Source organism: Ylistrum balloti, unplaced genomic scaffold (genome assembly GCF_031769215.1).
Source record: "Ylistrum balloti isolate Yb309-2 unplaced genomic scaffold, AGI_CSIRO_Ybal_v1 Utg369998, whole genome shotgun sequence".
Taxonomy (NCBI): Eukaryota; Metazoa; Mollusca; class Bivalvia; order Pectinida; family Pectinidae; genus Ylistrum; species Ylistrum balloti.
In genome coordinates this window covers 151,216-171,067 of record NW_026782077.1, presented here as the reverse complement: position 1 = coordinate 171,067, position 19,852 = coordinate 151,216, and the positions used below count along the sequence as shown (strand labels likewise).

At 37.6% G+C, this 19,852-nt stretch overlaps 2 protein-coding genes across 2 annotated transcripts; one reads left to right on the top strand and one right to left on the bottom strand.

The window, feature by feature from the left end:
* Positions 1–2,476: 2,476 nt before the first annotated feature.
* On the top strand, positions 2,477–9,710 carry LOC132548037 (protein O-glucosyltransferase 1-like). Its single transcript, XM_060211857.1, has 10 exons — positions 2,477–2,630; positions 3,229–3,325; positions 3,755–3,901; positions 4,262–4,397; positions 5,183–5,304; positions 5,539–5,698; positions 6,781–6,839; positions 7,096–7,263; positions 8,130–8,186; positions 9,085–9,710. Exons 1-10 carry the CDS (start codon positions 2,477–2,479, stop codon positions 9,227–9,229), a joined length of 1,245 nt encoding a protein of 414 aa, XP_060067840.1. The 3' UTR covers positions 9,230–9,710.
* Positions 9,711–12,710: 3,000 nt separating this feature from the next.
* LOC132548028 (WASH complex subunit 1-like) lies at positions 12,711–17,809 on the bottom strand. The gene is made up of 4 exons (XM_060211848.1): positions 17,723–17,809; positions 16,786–17,364; positions 15,629–15,837; positions 12,711–15,142 (listed from the first exon to the last, which is right to left on the bottom strand). Exons 2-4 carry the CDS (start codon positions 17,319–17,321, stop codon positions 14,439–14,441), a joined length of 1,449 nt encoding a protein of 482 aa, XP_060067831.1. The 5' UTR covers positions 17,322–17,364; positions 17,723–17,809; the 3' UTR covers positions 12,711–14,438.
* Between the last annotated feature and the right edge of the window lie 2,043 nt (positions 17,810–19,852).

Sequence of the window (19,852 nt, the reverse complement as noted above, 5' to 3'; positions counted from 1 at the left end):
ATATTCACGGCCGATTTCCAATGTACAGCCTGACTACTTCTTTGATTCAAGAAACCTCTCTCAAATTTAACGTTACGTAATAGTTCTGAGACGAGGCAGTCAATTTCGTAAACACGAAAACATGATGGGTGGTAGAAATGGCAGCGATATAGTAAATAAAATTCCGTTTTTCAGCACCACATTTTGTTATGAGTGTGGCATTTCTTATTTGATAATTCTAAGTCAGTTCAAAATTACTTAATAAGTGACATCAATCGCCAACATTGTCGCGACTAATTCAGGAGGGAAGCCATTTTTGTTACCAGGCGACAGTGTTTTGTGCGCATGCGCTATCATACATGATAAAAAATGTCCATATCCAGAGTGCTGAATAACAGAAAAGGATTTCCCTTTTATAATTATTAATCAACCTCTTTATGTGCATATTTCAGCAAAAACCATCTGTCACTGATATAGGACGTTTTGGCGATAAATGTGCCGAAACACTATCTTCATGCTATATGTCACATCAGGCGTTACAGAAACAGCGATTTCATATCGTTACATCTAACTGTGACTGCGTTTTAAATATTGACGGAAATAGAGGTTCTTCCCAAAGTAATTACTTATTGGGCCGCCAAACAGCACAAAAGATCGAACACAAGCTCGAAGAATTTGTGTTTGGAATTAACAAATTTAAAAACACTCTGTGTTCATTAATTTAACAGTAAGCTTGGTAACGAATACACGCTGCAAATTGACGTACAAAAACACTTAAACCAAAGCAAACACTCTTTGATAATCGAATTGTGTTTTCAAGCGATTTAATGATTTTTACACTCGACAACAGAAAAATGATTCCAATTTCGTTTGATAAACGTTAAAATTTCAACTTAATTGAACAATATATATATATATATATATGGTCGATTCTAATCATTTGAAGATTTCTCAAACATCCCGTGTTCCAATTAATAATCACCGATTTGGAAATTTCACTTGACGTTCAATTTATTGTCATTTGAACAAACAACTTCATAAACATAAAAAAAAAATAAAAAAAAAATAAAAAAAAAAAACAAGAAAGCAACAAAATATTGTCGAGAGCTAAGTGTTAAGTTGGAGAATATGCATGACGACTCTGAACAGAATGTTAGGGGAAGGAGAGAGTAGTACACGTGTACCTTGGAGGAGAGGACAGTTTACACGTGTATGTTAGAAGTCTCTGTACACGTGTATGCTGAATGTGTTTGTGTACAGTGTGTGCTCGGAGTGTGTACAACATTAAATATGTATAGAAGTGTAAATGTGTATATGCTGAAAATGTGTGTAAACGTGCATGTAGGGAATCTGTGTGTAGTTGATTGTACAAAGGTAGGCGTGTGTACACCTGATTGCCGGATATATATGTAAAACTGTGTATCATGAATAGGTACACGTTATGTCGTGTGTACATGTATGTGTATGTTGCTTGCATGAATACAAGTGTATGTTATAAGCGCAAGTATATAAACGTGTATGTTGGAGGTGTAAATATCTACACGTGTATGTTGGAGGTGTAAGTATCTACACGTGTATGTTGGAGGTGTAAATATATACACGTGTATGTTGGAAGTGTAACTATATACACGTGTATGTTGGAGGTGTAACTATGTATACGTGTATGTTGGAGGTGTAAGTATATACACGTGTATGATGGACGTGTAAGTATCTACACGTGTATGTTGGAGGTGTAAGTATCTACACGTGTATGTTGGAGGTGTAACTATGTACACGTGCATGTTGGAGATGTGAGTACATACACGTGTATGTTGGATGTGTTACTATGTACAGGTGTATGTTGGAGATGTGAGTATACGTTTGTGTTAGTTTGAATTAGTGGGAGTTTTTATGCGAATTGTTAACATAGGGGAGGTAATTCAAATAATGGCTGGGAGCTAGGTGTTTAAATCGTATAACCAGTACAGTACCAATCTCGATCACAGGTACTTCTGCACTCAATTTTAATAGCACTTAAAAATGACAAACCACGCAATCATGTTATAGTTTGTTATTTATAGGATAAGAAATTAGGCTAAGATTTTTTAAGCGTATTCGAAATCATCATTTAATGATTTACTAAATAAATGTCATTCAACGCCGGTATTGAAGTTTAACTCCGGTATTTAAAGGTGTTTAGTGATCAATGCCGTTCAATACAAGACACATAGGAATAATACGCAAAATTAATAACTAGGTACGACTTCTTTTTTTTAAAAAAATGAATATGTTGTCGCAATTATGCCATTAATGACACAAATCAAACGAAATATGTGTGTAACCACAACCCTTGAATTTTGCAGCTCATTGTTTGTGTTTATCTATTTGATTATCGTCGGTCTTCTTCTTCCATTCTATATTCTCTGGCGCGGAAACCTGTCTGGAAGTACGTGAAATAATGAGATCTCCCGCTGGAACTCTTCTTTGAGAAAAGAGAATTTAGTCTACTTCCGGAAACATGTGGCTGGGAGTTACTTCAGTATGCCTTGTGACTGTGTCGTTAGTGTCATCCTGCTTGTCAGAAGAGGTTTGTCAGGCGAAACAGGATGCAAGAGGGGAAAGTTGCGCCACAGAATCAGCACAGAAGAAAGAAGATAGCAAGTATACGCCTTGTAAGTTAACATATTGATAGATTTAATTAAGCGCGCTTACCATTAGTATTGTTTACATGGTCAAACCGATCAAATAAAAACAATTGGAAGTCAATCAGCAATACATAAGTTGGTCTCTCATTTTGACTCAGCAAACAAGTGTCATCAGTCCTTTTTGTACCTTTTAATATTAGATTCCATGTATACTTGAAACACTGAATGGATGTTTGAGCATATGTCACTATAGGTTAATTGAAAAAGTAACATGAAGTGTGATGTGCTTTTTCAAATTTCTGTATTTGTGTAAAAAAAAAAAAAAAGAGAGAAAAAATACTGGAAGTATTTTATGGGAGCAAGATCACTCTGTATAATGACAGTTTAGGGGAAATGTAAACATTGAATGGACATCATTTTTTGTAGCAGCAACAAATTTTATCTACATCGCCTCTGTATTGCTCTCATTTTCAATCAACCTGTAAAGCAAAAAATATATTTACTTGAACTTTGAGTGTTGTGTTTGCTACAAAAGAGATCATGTTAATCTATTAATGCTATTTATAGACCCTCCTACCGGAATAGTGTACATCACTATATCCCTTATACATTCTTTTGTTAACAGCATCCAATACCAGATGGAAGAACTACCTGAAGAAGATTGACAAGGCTTTGACAGATTATACAGAGTGCAGCTCAGACCTCTGTTCCTGTCATCAAGAGTGAGTGGTTTCTTGAGAATTAATTTTGATGGTCAGACTTAAAGAATTCTGTAACAAATAGTGGGGTATAAGATGTCAGAGAATGTAAGCTCAAGACTGAGACAGATGAGTCTCAAACATGGATGGGAAACAGATTCTTTTTCTCTTAACATGACTGTGTCAAGAGTGCATAAAACTTAATAAACTTGTTTCATTTTCAATTACTTTTTATTCATTTAGATCTGCTTTTGTGACATGGCACCAGATGTCACATTAAGATACCAGACAGATCTGATGAGACCAAAAAAATCAAGTACTTGTTAGCGTGTGAGATTTTCAGGTCTCATGTAGAAAAGATTTTTATATCATGTTTATACAGCCTCAACATTAGAGACAATTAATGATATCTCCCCATGATATGTGTGTGAAAATATGCCCATGGTTTTACAGTGTGATCAGTAATGACCTACGAGTCTGGGAAGAAAAACCAGGTGGAATTACGAAAGACATGATCACTGAATCCATACAGAGAGGAGTACACTACCAAATCATCAATCACAAACTGTATCGGGAGGACCAATGCATGTTTCCTAACAGGTATAAACCTCCAATATTCTTGTCAAAATTCTCTGTTTTCCTTGTTATGGACTGTAGACTTGAGGTCTAGATCCTAGACAGTTTATAACTACATAAGATAAACGATTATTTCTGACATACAAGTGGGATTTAAGGGTTCCTTGGTACTTGTATGAAAGAACAAGAAAAACACATAGCTGCTGAGTGCCTGGAGAGGAATAAAACCCAAAATGTCTCTGGCATTATAACCCACAGCTCCACAAACTTGGCCAGCATGCTTCATCTCACTAATGGATAATTTATTAATTAAGTGTCTTTCTACCAAAATGCTTTATTTTGATTGTTTTTAAAGCAACTAACTCATTAATCTATTATTAACAGGTGCTCTGGCGTGGAACATTTCATCCTTCTTATTATAAAAAAATTGCCGGACATGGAGATGTTGATAAATGTGCGAGACTGGCCCCAGTCATCAAAACATGGTCCACCAATCCCTGTCTTCTCCTTTAGTAAAGTGGTGAGGACAGTCATTAGACCTATTGACATCATAGAATGTCATTAGACCTTTTGACATCATAGAATGTCATTAGACCTGTTGACATCAGAGAATGTGATTAGACCTATTGACATCATAGAATGCCATCAGACCTATTGGCATCATAGAAAGTCATCAGACCTATTGACATCATAGAATGTCATTAGATGCTTTAGATGTCTTAATGTGTGACCTGATAATGTCCTTCTTCACATCAAAACTCCAATGAAATTTTCAAAGAAAAAATTTTCGTGTTAATGCTACTATTAAACTCTCACACTGCATAGTAAGTGATGATTTTGTAAATACCAAAATACACAAGAAATATCAGATGATATCTATTGATTGAGAGTATCAAATTTCTTATTGTTACTTGTATGTGCAAAAATTTATATGCTATTTTTCCAAAATTGATCTCAAGATACTTTAATCAGATTACTACTGATATAAAGATATATCCTTACTTTTGGTTTCTTGTGTGCAATTGTTTTAAAAGCATTTTGGCATTGATGAATTGTCTCCCTTGAATTTGATCATATGACCTAGGTGTAAAGTGTAGGCTTATGATAACTGACAAATTTGATTTAAAACAGTATTGTATATGTAAATTAGATTTTTCTTCTTTTCGTAAGAAAAACACACTTTTTTTTTAGAAAAAGGGAGTAATTACTTAAAACTTAATTTTAAACATACATAATACGTCTTTTTCTTCAGTCAAACATTTTTCTCATTTTATTTGCTATTTCAATATTTTTGATGTTTCGTAGATGAACCAACATTGGGACATTATGTACCCTGCTTGGACGTTTTGGGAAGGAGGACCAGCTGTTTGGCCAATTTATCCAACAGGACTTGGACGTTGGGACGAGCAGAGAGAAATTATTCCTAGGTTAGCAGTGATTAGAGAGGAAAAGGAGAGATCTCCATAATTAAAAAAATTGTTTTAAATCAGAAATGGTATCTTAAGTTTGCACTTAATCTCCATCTTGTATTGTATTGTATATAGCTATCAATACTGACAAGATCAGAAAACACTGGATTGTGAAAAGACGGAATAGAATATATTGCGTTGCAAAAAAAAAAAACCAATTCGAAAAGGACACACATTTCTTTTTAATTGTAGGGAAGCAAAAAAATGGCCGTGGACAGCGAAACAAGATAAAGGTTACTTCCGAGGGTCTCGCACCAGTTCTGAACGAGATCCTCTCATATTGTTGTCTCGTAAACATTCAGACTTGGTGGATGCTAAATACACAAAGAACCAGTCCTGGCGCTCCAAGGAGGTGAGTTTTGACATAGAATTTTTTTCCATACATCATTTACTATTGATTGGTGCAGAGTGTTTTCTCGGATTCCGACACATTTTTTAGTTTTTATCTATAAAAAATCAAATGTCAGTTAGGTCAGAGGTCAGTAATGTCCACTGTCAGTAATGTTACAGGGTCAATAATGTCCATTGTCATTAAGGTCAGGGGTCAGTAATGTCCATTGTCAGTAAGGTCAGAGGTCAGTAATGTCCAGTGTCAGTAAGGTCAGAGGTCAGTAATGTTCAGTGTCAGTTAGGTCAGAGGTCAGTAATGTCCAGTGTCAGTAAGGTCAGAGGTCAGTAATGTCCAGTGTCAGTTAGGTCAGAGGTCAATAATGTCCAGTGTCAGTAATGTTACAGGGTCAATAATGTCCATTGTCATTAAGGTCAGGGGTCAATAATGTCCATTGTCATTAAGGTCAGGGGTCAGTAATGTCCATTGTCATTAAGGTCAGGGGTCAGTAATGTCCATTGTCAGTAAGGTCTGAGGTCAGTAATGTCCATTGTCATTAAGGTCAGGGGTCAGTAATGTCCTTTGTCAGTAAGGTCAAAGGTCAGTAATGTCCATTGTCATTAAGGTCAGGGGTCAATAATGTCCATTGTCATTAAGGTCAGAGGTCAGTAATGTCCAGTGTCAGTAAGGTCAGAGGTCAGTAATGTCCATTGTCATTAAGGTCAGGGGTCAGTAATGTCCATTGTCAGTAAGGTCAAAGGTCAGTAATGTCCATTGTCATTAAGGTCAGGGGTCAATAATGTCCATTGTCATTAAGGTCAGGGGTCAGTAATGTCCATTGTCAGTAAGGCCAGAGGTCAGTAATGTCCAGTGTCAGTAATGTAAGGATCAGTTATGTTAGGGGTCAATAATGTCTGTTGTCACTAAGGTCAAGGGTCAGTAATGTGAGGTTAAGTAATGTCAGGGGTCGGTAGTGTGTGGGATCAATAATTCCAGGTGTAAGTAATGTCAGAGGTCAGTAAGGTCAGGGGTCAGTAATGTCAGATATCTATATCTGTGAAAGAATTTTCAACATCAATATGAGACATTCAGCCTCCTTTCCACAGGATACATTAGGTGAAGATCCAGCTGATGAGGTACGCTTAGAGGATCACTGTCAATACAAGTAAGTGGGATATGATTCTGTTTTTGATAAATTATGTAAAGAACTTTAGATTTTAATGAGGAACAAAAGAATTTGAACCAATTTTTTTGTTATTTGGATTTGGACAAATGTATGAAGTTTAACTTTCTATAATTTTTGTGATGTTTTGATTTCTATTTATGTGTTGTTTGCTTTGTGATAACTTTCTGTGTTCTGATTTTTGTGTTATATGTTTTTTTGTTGTGATTATTTTTTCAGTATGATGCTTTTTTTGTAGGTACTTGTTTAACTTTCGAGGAGTGGCAGCAAGTTTTCGACTGAAGCATCTCTTTTTGTGTGATTCTCTTGTATATCATGTTGGAGAAGAATGGCTGGAGTTTTTCTACCCTGCTCTGAAACCATGGGTCCATTATATACCGGTCAGACAGGACCTGACCGATGTCCAGTAAGTCTTCTCTTCCTCCTCTGTAAAACCTTGAGTCCACTATATACTGGTCAGACAGGACCTGACCAATGTCCAGTAAGCCTGCGTCCTCCCCTGTAAAACCTTGAGTCCACTATATACTGGTCAGACAGGACCTGACCAATGTCCAGTAAGCCTGTGTCCTCCCCTGTAAAACCTTGAATCCACTATATACTGGTCAGACAGGACCTGACCAATGTCCAGTAAGCCTGTGTCCTCCCCTGTAAAACCTTGAATCCACTTTATACTGGTCAGACAGGACCTGACCAATGTCCAGTAAGCCTGCGTCCTCCCCTGTAAAACCTTGAATCCATGTATACTGGTCAGACAGGACCTGACCGATGTCCAGTAAGTCTTCTCTCCCTCCCCTGTAAAACCTTGAGTCCACTTTATACTGGTAAGACAGGATCTGATCGATGTCCAGTAAGTCTTCTCTCTCTCCCCTGTAAAACCTTGAGTCCACTATATACTGGTCAGACAGGACCTGATCGATGTCCAGTAAGTCTTCTCTCTCTCCCCTGTAAAACCATGAGTCCACTATATACTGGTCAGACTGGACCTGACCAATGTCCAGTAAGTCTTCTCTCTCTCCCCTGTAAAACCTTGAGTCCACTATATACTGGTCAGACTGGACCTGACCAATGTCCAATAGCCTCCCTCCCCTCTAAGTTTTCTTATTTCTATAGAACCCTGACAAGATTTAAAAACCGTCTGATTATATTTAGAGATTTTACAAAAAATCTGAGATAAATGTTTTCATAAACATCATTTGTTATGATACAGATTTCTGAAATCTGTTATTTTCACTATTTTTTGGTCATAAATTCTGTTGTTTTTTTCTACCCCAGGGATCTGCTCGAGTTTGCCAAACAAAACGACGATGTAGTAAAAAAGATAGCAGACAGGTAATTTACTATGTATAAACCCGTGTATATGATATAAAGTGAGCTTTAAGTTAGGTGATGTTTTCACTTTATCTGTGATACATAGACTATTGTGTTTATGTCTGATTGATAATCAAGCCCAGATATCTGGCTGTGGTTGAAATGTAACAATTGTATTAAATTGGGTTTTTTTTAAGCGTTTTTGCTATATGTATTTTGTGGAAATAAATTTGTTAATATGAATTTCAACAGAATTACGTAAAGGTCTATATATTTTTTTTGTTTATTGTGCAACGTTAAGGAAATGATATGTATAAACAGCATTGTAAGGGGTGACGAAATGTTGATTTGTATAAACGGCTTTTAAGGGGTAAGGAAATGTTGATTTGTATAAACGGCTTTTAAGGGGTAAGGAAATGTTGATTTGTATAAATGGCTTTTAAGGGGTAAGGAAATGTTGATTTGTATAAACGGCTTTTAAGGGGTAAGGAAATGTTGATTTGTATAAATGGCTTTTAAGGGGTAAGGAAATGTTGATTTGTATAAACGGCTTTTAAGGGGTAAGGAAATGTTGATTTGTATAAACGGCTTTTAAGGGGTAAGGAAATGTTGATTTGTATAAATGGCTTTTAAGGGGTAAGGAAATGTTGATTTGTATAAACGGCTTTTAAGGGGTAAGGAAATGTTGATTTGTATAAATGGCTTTTAAGGGGTAAGGAAATGTTGATTTGTATAAACGGCTTTTAAGGGGTAAGGAAATGTTGATTTGTATAAATGGCTTTTAAGGGGTAAGGAAATGTTGATTTGTATAAATGGCTTTTAAGGGGTAAGGAAATGTTGATTTGTATAAGCAGCTGTGTCAGTGTAACTAAAACAGGTTTTAATTTGTTACATTTATCATTTTTTTTATTTATTACAGAGGACGGCAATTTATATGGGACCATCTCACAATGGAGGATATTTCTTGCTATTGGGAAAAACTTCTTAAACGATACGCCAAACTTTTGAAATATACCCCCAAAAGAAACAAGGACTACAAACAGATTAAACCCAAGATGTCTTAGCCCACAAGTCACTGATCGTGTATCAGAAATGTCATTTTGTTTCTCCAACATCTGTCATTTTATATCAGACATTGTAGAAGTTAGATCATATTAAGATTTGTACATGGATTTATGTAGTGGTAAATGGTTGTGATATCTAGTAGTTGAAAGTTAAGATCAGAACAAGATAATTCATACAGTTGTTGACATTTTTTCCCCATATTTGAACAGAATCCCATTCCATTTTTTATCCTGTCAGAATTTAATTGTTTTATATGAGACAGTCCATAGTTAAGAGAACTATCAACTCATTATGCAATTTTGTTACAGACACCCTCCCTACACATGGTAGCTACAAATCTGTACACGGCAGCTAGCTAAATACATTTGCTATGTGAATTATTGACATATCTAGAAAACATCAAGCATTGAATGAGTAATTATTACTAATACAAATGTATTAACATTTCACAGCTTGGTGCAACAGATGTGAGGATGAGGGGTAAGGGGTAGGGCAGAAGGGATGAGTGGGGGCAGTGGGTTCCGCTGAAAAGGGGGTTAGGGATAAGGGGTAGGTCAGAAGGGATGAGTGGGGGCAGTAGGCTCCGCTGAAGAGGGGGTTAGGGGTAAGGGGTAGGGCAGAAGGGATGAGTGGGGCAGTGGGTTCCGCTGAAGAGGGGGTTAGGGGTAAGGGGTAGGGCAGAAGGGATGAGGGGGCCAGTGGGTTCCACTGAAGAGGTGGTTAGGGGTAAGGGGTAGGGCAGAAGGGATGAGGGGGGCAGTGGGTTCCGCTGAAGAGGGGGTTAGGGGTAAGGGGTAGGGCAGAAGGGATGAGTGGGGGCAGTGGGCTCCGCTGAAAAGGGGGTTAGGGATAAGGGGTAGGTCAGAAGGGATGAGTGGGGGCAGTAGGCTCCGCTGAAGAGGGGGTTAGGGGTAAGGGGTAGGGCAGAAGGGATGAGTGGGGGCAGTGGGCTCCGCTGAAGAGGGGGTTAGGGGTAAGGGGTAGGGCAGAAGGGATGAGGGGGGCAGTGGGTTCTGCTGAAGAGGGGGTTAGAGGTAAGAGGTAGGGCAGAAGGGATTAGTGGGGGCAGTGTTGAGCTTGCAGTGCTACCTATCACTCCCACACTGGGAGCCGAGGGAGATATAAGTTTGTGGTGTGTACGTCTGTCTATCTGTCCTTCACCTTTTTATCTGGAATTGGCTTTTTCTCCTGCCCTACTTGTCACTTGAACTTCTTACTTGAGCAATAGTTTCACTTAGGTCAGACTGTGTGTCTTTTATGAAAAGTAGGTCACATTGACCTATATTTTGACCTTCAACCTAAACTAGAAATGGGTGATCAGTTTCAAGTTATGGGTTTACTACCTCTTTCAGTTGGTGTAATCACTTATTCATGTGAACTTCTATAATATTGCTTACTAAAATTATTCATTCATATTTATACCATCAAATACAATTCTACATGGTTAAATAACATGGTTAAATAACATGGATACATCTTAAAAACAAACAAAAAAATATGTATTTATTTGTGATGGCAACATCAGCACTGTTCCTGATTAAATATAGTGGATCCATCAACCAGTTTTCATCTACAATTAGTTCTGCCAAAATTTGTCTTGTGGTATTGGAATGTACTTCACATGAGAGTGGGGACTGTTGTTTGTTGTATTGTTTCAATAATTCTGAGTTGTCTCCCTTTAACAATTTTCCTTGAATGAGGAAAGCGAGAGATTTGAAGTTAGCCCTTTACTTGCATTTCCAGTTCATTGCAAAAATTATTTTACAACAATGCAGTTGTGATTTCTTTTTGTATAGCCTTATCTTGTGAAAGTGTTAAATGTAATGTTTTTAGTCTTCAGTGTTTTGTTGGTGCTGGTTAGAAAAAGTTTGTATGAAATGTTGTATTTTTTCTATCTAAAAACAAAGAAATCAGTGATTTTTGTGTTCATTTATGTACAGATTTTGTAAACAAGTTAATGATTTCAACCTACAATATAGACAATCTAATCTAACTACTGCAATGGTCTAGAAGCTATGTGTTCACAGCAACAAGATATTCTTAGGATTATTTTATAAAAATTATGAAACTTGTGTGTTGGATTTCAGATGATACATTGTTGTGAGACTAAATGTTAAAAATGTTACAAATCATCATGAGAATGACAAGGTTGTTTGTTTTACATCGTCCCACCTGATTGTCTTACTACGTCAAGTGATTGACTTTATATATTAAAACCATTTGTTCTGTAGTGTCATAGTCAAACTATACCTTACTCTATTTATCATTAAACGGTTGTAACTGGTGTCTGAATCTCTGTATATGTATCAAAGGTTGTCAATTTGAAGAATAAAATTTTCATATTTTTTTTATTAATTATAGTTTTTCAATTTTTTTTATTCGCTTAAAGGGTTATAGGTGTAATACTAACAATTACAAATGTTCTTCAATAATCTATTGCATTGAAGTAGGTATAGCTGAGGACTGGAATCCCTGAGACAATCCATGTGGCATTTCAAGTGAGACCTTTTGCCATAAGGAAAGGTGAAAGTTTTATACACTATTTCACCCAACCACCCAGCAATGACTGACCTTGGGTCAATATTTTACTGGCACGGTATATTAAATTTATCAGTCAGAGAGGGCTGGATAAGTTTTTCATATGAATTATCCTTACATTCAAGATTGAAAGGGCCAAGTATAGTATATTAAATGGTTATATGACTTCTTCAGAACCATCAAGCTTAGGGTCATGATTGTTGTATACCAAACATGCCAAACAAGAACAACTGACCAGGAGCTTCTCAAGCGAAGTCATATTTATCTAACAATAAACCCAATTCTGGCACTTACTGTATACAGGGATATTTTTGCCCTTGTACCATTATACACATTTCACATGTTCATTTTGACCTTTAAGGATTATGCAAAATTGTTAAATATGTGTAGCAAATTTTCGACCCGTGTTAAATTAGCCCTCCCTGTTACTGGACTAAAAGGGTGAAAATAAAACTGGGGTGAAAATTTCCTGGTATACAGTAATAAGACCACCCAAGTATATTGCAGTCCAGAAGAATTACATGCAATGCTATATCATTGTTCTGTGAAAAGGCCAGTCCCTGATTAAGATGCAATATTTTGGCAACCTGGTCTGATAGCAGGGTATTTATATTTTGGCCAAAAATTTTACTACAGTGGCTAAACCACAGATTGAAAATATTTATTAAATGTTCTTTTTTGGTCATATTGACCCATGGTCAGCCTGGGTCATTTTTAAGTGGGGTTCCCTTGTAATAGCTGGTGGCTACCGCATTGAACAACATGTGGGAGGCCCATCACATGCCATTCAGAGCAAAATAATGTAAAATTTTCTTGCCCATGGACACAGCTGCATAAGCACATTCCTGAGAAACACTGTTCCCCATGGATACAGAACAATGACCGATAAGAAACAGAAAATCCAAACACATTTTAAATATATATCTTTTTATTTCTGTAGATGATAATAATCTTCATAAACTTTGGCAATAATACAATAGAATAAAAACGATTGTTTTACATATCACATACATGTCTTTTAAGCTGACTTTGTATGTAGATACTTCACTTACTTACTGTGTAATAATGTAGGAATTACCTCTCCCTACAGAGAAATTTCATCACTTTGTAATTACATTACCCTATGTAGGAATTACATCTCCCTGTGTAGGAATTACATCGCCCTGTGTAGGAAGTACATGGCCCTGTGTAGGAATTACATCTCCCTGTGTAGGAATTACATCTCCCTGTGTAGGAATTACATCGCCCTGTGTAGGAATTACATCTCCCTATGTAGGAAGATTCTCTAGGTTTATGAAATACAGCTAGTTGTATTTATGATTCATAAGATCGTATTGCAATAGAAATCTTCATGGTATGAATATCTACAAAAGTACGTTACTGATTGTGGATATCCTTGTTCCAGTATCACACGTTGTATCCCTCCTCTAGTGTCATGGGACATCACAGTGGAGAATGACTACACCCTACACTGTGATAGTACATCACAGTGGAGAATGACTCCACCCTACACTGTGATAGTACATCACAGTGGAGAATGACTCCACCCTACACCGTGACAGTACATCACAGTGGAGAATGACTCCACCCTACACCGTGATAGTACATCACAGTGGAGAACGACTCCACCCTACACCTTGACAGTACATCACAGTGGAGAATGACTCCACCCTACACCTTGACAGTACATCACAGTGGAGAATAAATCCTCCCTACAACGTGACAGTAGATCACAGTGGAAAATGACTTCTCCCCAGCTACATCATGATAGTAGATCACAGTGGAAAATGACTTCTCCCCAGCTACATCATGATAGTAGATCACAGTGGAAAATGACTTCTCCCCAGCTACATCATGATAGTAGATAGACTGCTGATAACACAGACACCAGTGATCCACATGTTCAGGTGTCAAATTCCTTCTCTGGTCCACAGTGACTTAACATCACAATGGACGATGCTTCCACATCACAATCTTATCACCTTATCTTGTATAATGTGGAACCAGTGTGGAGATACAGGTCCTTTTAAATAATGCTGTAAATCATAAGATAAATCAAACACTTTTAAATGAGACTTTAGCAGGTAAAACAAATTCCAGCAAGACACTCTAACAACCTGTAAATAATCACATCCCAGTAGTCTAGAGTAGGACTAGGATTTATTTGGTCCCCATTGTAAACAGGTCTACTGTAAAAAGTCATTCAACTGTTACACCTGCTGGTTTAACCTAAAATACATGTTTCTTCATACAAAGTCACTCTAACTGATCAAACATCAAAAGTAACCACATTTCTCTCAAAGTTGTTCAAATTTCTGCACAGGGTGCACGAGTACTCAGATAAAAAGGGGAAAATGGTCAATACCAGAATGATAGAAATAACTTTAACATTAATTTTAAATATGATTTGGTTTTCTTCTTCACACAATGAAAAAATGAACTTAAAAAAAAACTGAAATTTAACAGGTGCTTGTTTGATGAGGGAGATTTAAAAACATCCTATTGATTGAGTTTGTGAGGTGAGAATGTCAGATGTTGAATTATTTGTGGCACATGTTTAATTGCGGGGTGACCTTAATTGTCCCAGTCATCTTCGTCGTCATGATCTTCTGTGTCATCTTCTATATCGTCCGAGTCCTCTTCCTCATCATGATCCTAGGTATTATCTCCTCAATCATCCCAGTCCTCATCGTCATCATGGTCCTCTGTGTCGTCTCCCTGTGGTTTAGGTGGAGGTGGGATCATTGAAGATATCTTATCCATGGCACCACCACTACCTCCTTTGGAATCATTACCGCCAGACTTGTCGCCACCAGCAGTTTTTTCGCCAGAGATACCTTTCCGCCTCATCTGCAGCCTACTAAAGAGGTCAGACATAAGGTCACCTCCTCCACCTCCTCCTCCTGTCTCTTCTTTTTCTGCTTTCTGTTTTTTCTTTTTCTCCACCTTTCTATCTTTTCCACTCTTCAGCCCTGCTTTGCCTGACCCACCTGCCTTTCTTATGGCGTCCATCAGATTAGAGCGACTGTCACCAGCATTAGCAACTGCTTCTGGTATCCCTTCGGGAACCCCACTTGGAGGCCCTTCAGGGGCATCTGCAGGGGGAGGAGGGGGTGGTGGAGGGGGTGGTGGAGGAGCCCCTGGAGGGGGAGGAGCAGGAGGGCCAGGAGGAGGCGGTGGTGGTGCTGGTGGAGGGGGTCCAGCTGGTGGTGGAGGTGGAGGGGCACTGCCTCCTGAGGATGGGGCCATATCTGTTACATTCGGGACTTCAGCCTCGGGTACTACTGATGGAAGATCTGGCATGTTTCCTCCCATCACAGATGGTGCTATAGAGGGAATGGTGTCGGCAATGTAGACCAGGTCATCAGCCACACCTAAAACAGGTTAAGATAATGGTCAGTATGAGATACGACATGTCAGCAATGTAGACCAGGTCATCAGCCACACCTAAAACAGGTTAAGATAATGGTCAGTTTGAGATATGACATGTCGGCAATGTAGACCAGGTCATCAGCCACACCTAAAACAGGTTAAGATAACGGTCAGTTTGAGATATGAAATGTCGGCAATGTAGACCAGGTCATCAGCCACACCTAAAACAGGTTAAGATAACGGTCAGTATGAGATACGACAATGTCACTTTCTTCAATAGGAAAAGAAAGTCTTAGATAACAAGAAAGTTTGCTGGGGTCACTAATATTTATTCTGACATCGTGTGGCAGAAGAGCTAGAGGTAGGTAAGTAGAAGTAAGTACTTTTGAACAAGAAGATGATGCAAATAAACCAATTTTCACTTCATTTTCCAAATTCATTTAGACAAATTGCATGATGGTTCCGTTGGGACGAGGAATCAAACTTACCTGGAAGGTCAGGTAATGATGAGGGTACAGCAATTTCTGGTACATCCCCAAGGTGAGGAATATAGAAATAACTATCAGCCTGCTGGCGCTGTAGCTCTTCCCGCTGAGCAATGGTGAGGGGTGCTTCTGCTATCTCTTCCTCCTCCTCAATTGCAGTACGCGTCTTTGTCACAACTCCAAGAGGATCAAGCATCACATACTTCTTATACCTGTAAGTAACGAACATCAGATGAAATCTAAACTTAACCCTAAAATAATGTGATTCAGGATATACCGTAGTACATGTAATTATCAAAACATTTTCTTTATGAAACAACAATACCGTGGAGCAGAACAATGTACACCTGTATCAGGTGTGGTATCCAAAGGAATACTAATACAAAAACAATACAAAAATTCCTCTGCAGAAGCACAATATCATGTCATTATAATTAGCCTTCCAAGTTTCAAAGAAACTGGCTAAAAATTGAAGACGATCTCTGAATAAATTTTAAATGCTGAAAGAAAAAAAAAATGGGAAATAACTCCTCATAACATTGTTGAACTCTAATGCTGTTTCTGATCAGGAAAACACAACTTCCTGGGTACTTTTAATAAGTATATATAACATCAATCTAAAAGTGTGGAAGGAGACCTTCGAACAAAATTCTAATTACAAACTGAAAAAAATAGACAACCGAAATTCTGATAACAAATAAGATCATTATGAGGCAGTTGACTTTTACTCCTAAAAAAGCAGTCAAATCAAATTGCCGTTCAAGAAAATATAAGTTAATGTCAAGGCGAGAAAGCAAATTTGACAGAGTTATTGAAAACTGGGGGAGGAGATCCTTGAAAATTAAAAAATTGCAATGGCTGGACAGACAAATGGACAATGCCTTAATATGTCCTGTCAAAATCTTTAATGGCCTTTGTACACGTTACTTAACATTGAATGTTATTTCTTGTTATTTGAATATTGTTCAAAAGTTTATAACACATTTATAAAAATGCAGTTTCTGTCTAGAATTTCCTAATTTTAAAGCATCATAACAAAAATAAAGGATAAATGCTGAGATTTAGTATCAGATACCTAATTCTTAAACCACACTCCATGTCCTTGCGGAAATAATACACATCAAAAATAAAGAAAAATGATTATTAAAAATTCAACATACAAGTTCTCCGAAGTGTTGAAGAGAAGCAGTGAGCTGACAGATTCCACAGATTTGGGAAGTCCCCCAAGTCCCTCCTGCTGTTTTTCTCCTTCCTTTTTCTTGATGTTCAGGTGAACCATGTAGAACTGTAGTTTATCCTTCAGAGCCTTGTCATCAAGAGTCTTGTGTTTCTGCTGTACATGGTAATGTGGCCGTTTCACATTAGTGATACCATTGGGGGAACTCGTTGGGAACAACATCTGATGTTCCTCAGAATGTGCGGCAGCGGGATACTTTGATGGGGCAAAGACTTTAGTGGCTTTGTTACTTCCCTTGATTTTATCCACTTTGGCCTGGGCTAGACTTAGCCTGTCATTGACTTTCTGTAATCGAGTACGATGATCACTTACCCTGGTATTAATTCTTTGAAATATTTCATTTGCAACTTTGTCAAGATATTCTAAAGAGTCTGCTATTTGGTGCACGGTTTCATCTCTGCGTAAATCAGGGGGGATCCCCGGAACATTGCAGGATTGTAAGGACATCACTCCCGGCATTGAACTTCTGATCAATATATATGTCACACTCAGTCTGGCTCAACTACAAACATGAAAATTTGCATTGATAGAAAAATGTCAGTCACATTGTTGCCAATTGTATCTTAACCTAAAATTAGTAACTTGTCAAATGTCATTTAATATGTAGTTTGAAAACAACCTTTGACGTCTGATCTTAAGATAGAAGAACAAGGCTCTATACCTTTGTCTTACGGAGCAAAATATACGTGTACTTCTTCTAATTGTACAGAACTCGTCTCGAGCCCGTGATCATATGATCATCACACCATCCTACTTTTAGCAGCTGATCATAATCAGTGTAGCGACACGCCTCTCTCATGTTTCTTTCATGTATATTATAAGTTATTTCATATAAGTTATTTCACACAAACGAATCTTACATTTTGTTCCTGTAGTCGGACTAGCGTACGTCCAGTGCCATGTAGGTATTATAAGTTCAGTGGCGGATCTTCACTCCGGATTGTCAATGAACATTTCACTCGCTGGTGGGACGATATCACTTCCGCTTACCAAAGGGAGCAGTCATTATTTTGAACCTTGTCCGTTTTCTGTTCCGTACTTTACAAATGCCCAGGATTTTGTCCTCGATCTGAATTTAGCGGAATCTTTTAAACGATTGCTGTGAATGTGACATTCTGCAGCTCTGATTTTTTTAGTCAGCTTTTAGTATTTATCCATTAGTTCCTAGTTTTACTGCACTTCCGGATGCTGTTGTTGACACTGGCAATGCATTTACTACAATGCTATACTATTTCCAAATTAATGTTTTCCTTGTTTTATGCAACTCATATGGTATCAGGTATTTTCCCCTGCATAAAACATGACACCGTTTCTTTGAATCCTCACTGGCCATTAATAAGTCGTAGTTATATTTTTCGCCTGCTTGATTTTCAAGACTCTGTGACATAACTTTAGCCATAGTTTTACTGTTTGACAACACTGGAAATACACAGTATTTGGTTTAGCAGGTCGGTATCCATTATGTTCTTTAGCAGGTCGGTATCCATTGTGTTCATACTGCCTGGAATGACCATGGACTTGGATGGCCATTCTTATTCTTTGGTAATTAGAAAAACTCGCAATGGAAACAAATGTTATATTACTGTTACAAGTGAGCTGGATGGTACCATCCGCATGGCTAAATTTATTAGAAATTCAACACGGATAGCCTGAATGTGTGTATTTTATGTTTCTGTGTCATATATATGATAATATGCAGGAAACTCTATCTCAATACAACAGTATGTTTATCATATTCAAATTATTTTAGACACTTTATGATGTGTACATTCTATGTTATAAGGAAAGGGCGTTAATAACACTGACATTACTTGTGTCTAACCCTTTCGTCTTTTGGCAATGAACTATTTGAACTGGAAGAAGGAAAGGTCCACTTACAGCAGACAATATCTTAACTGCATTTTTTAGAATGCATAGCAATCTGATACACTCCATGTATTGAATTAATAATAACCCATAAACATCCTTATGAGTTCCATATTACTGACCAGAAGTGTTGACATTGTGGGGTTATACAGAGAGCCTATAGTCAGTAGTTCAGTTAATATCTTACTTTAATGTACAGTCTCAAAGAATTTGCCTACAGACATCTGCCTTTAAACACCTGGATACAAATGATGATTCTGTTACTGCACCCTTGGTAAAAACAACATGGTGTACATGCATGAAATGTTTCACTGATTGGACTCCAAATTAAATTGGCGCCATAAAACCCAACACATTAAGTTTTGAAACAGTATTTCCTTTCCTTTTTATACACCGCCGGAGGCAGTTGTATATTGGCATCATCTTCTCCGTCGGTCCGGCTGTACGTTCATTTCTTGTGAACGCAACTCCTCCTAAGCTAATCATCAGATTTTCATGAAACTTGCTCAATGTCACTACTACAATGGGTAGATGTGGATGATGGGGCGATTTCTTGGTTTGTTGATTTTTGTAAGATTTATGCCATTTTCAACTTTGTGTCTGTAGCTTGCTCATTGCTTATGTATACAGACATGTTAAAAGTGACGACGGCACTCTTGTTGAAACTTGTTAAAAAGAGAGCCATTTTGCTTTTTTGATCAATACAAAATTCAAATGGCCTAACTACGGACCAAAGGGAAAGATATAAGTAAGAGAAATATTCCTGCATTACATCAAAAAATGATAGCAAGGATTGTTTATGGATGAACAGACCCGAGATGAAGGGCAATTTGAACAGCTCACCATCTAATGATGGGCTAGAAATGTCTAAAGGTTCACACCTGAAGCCTGAGGAACATCATTTAGACAAGATCATAAAATATGACAACAGTGCCTGCAATGACTTGATATTTCCTACAAGCAACATACTTTAATACTTTAACTGTGTGCTATGCAAATCATACTGAAGACTGAACTTGTTTTAGCTGGATCCAAACAGCTGTCCTTCTGTGTAACTGGTGTACTGGAGACCATGATAATGGGATCAAAATAGAGAAATCTGATCACAAGGTCATGTGTTGTCC

What these genes read in the sequence shown, in the direction of transcription:
- LOC132548037 (XM_060211857.1), top strand. Translation starts at nt 2,477, where the DNA reads ATGTGGCTGGGAGTTACTTCAGTATGCCTTGTGACTGTGTCGTTAGTG. An exon ending in GAGGATCACTGTCAATACAA is followed by an intron (nt 6,840 to 7,095) that starts GTAAGTGGGATA and finishes CTTTTTTTGTAG; the next exon opens with GTACTTGTTTAACTTTCGAG. An exon ending in CAGGACCTGACCGATGTCCA is followed by an intron (nt 7,264 to 8,129) that starts GTAAGTCTTCTC and finishes TTTCTACCCCAG; the next exon opens with GGATCTGCTCGAGTTTGCCA.
- LOC132548028 (XM_060211848.1), bottom strand. Translation starts at nt 17,321, where the DNA reads ATGCCGGGAGTGATGTCCTTACAATCCTGCAATGTTCCGGGGATCCCC. An exon ending in TTCAACACTTCGGAGAACTT is followed by an intron (nt 15,838 to 16,785) that starts GTATGTTGAATT and finishes CGTTACTTACAG; the next exon opens with GTATAAGAAGTATGTGATGC. An exon ending in ATCATTACCTGACCTTCCAG is followed by an intron (nt 15,143 to 15,628) that starts GTAAGTTTGATT and finishes AACCTGTTTTAG; the next exon opens with GTGTGGCTGATGACCTGGTC.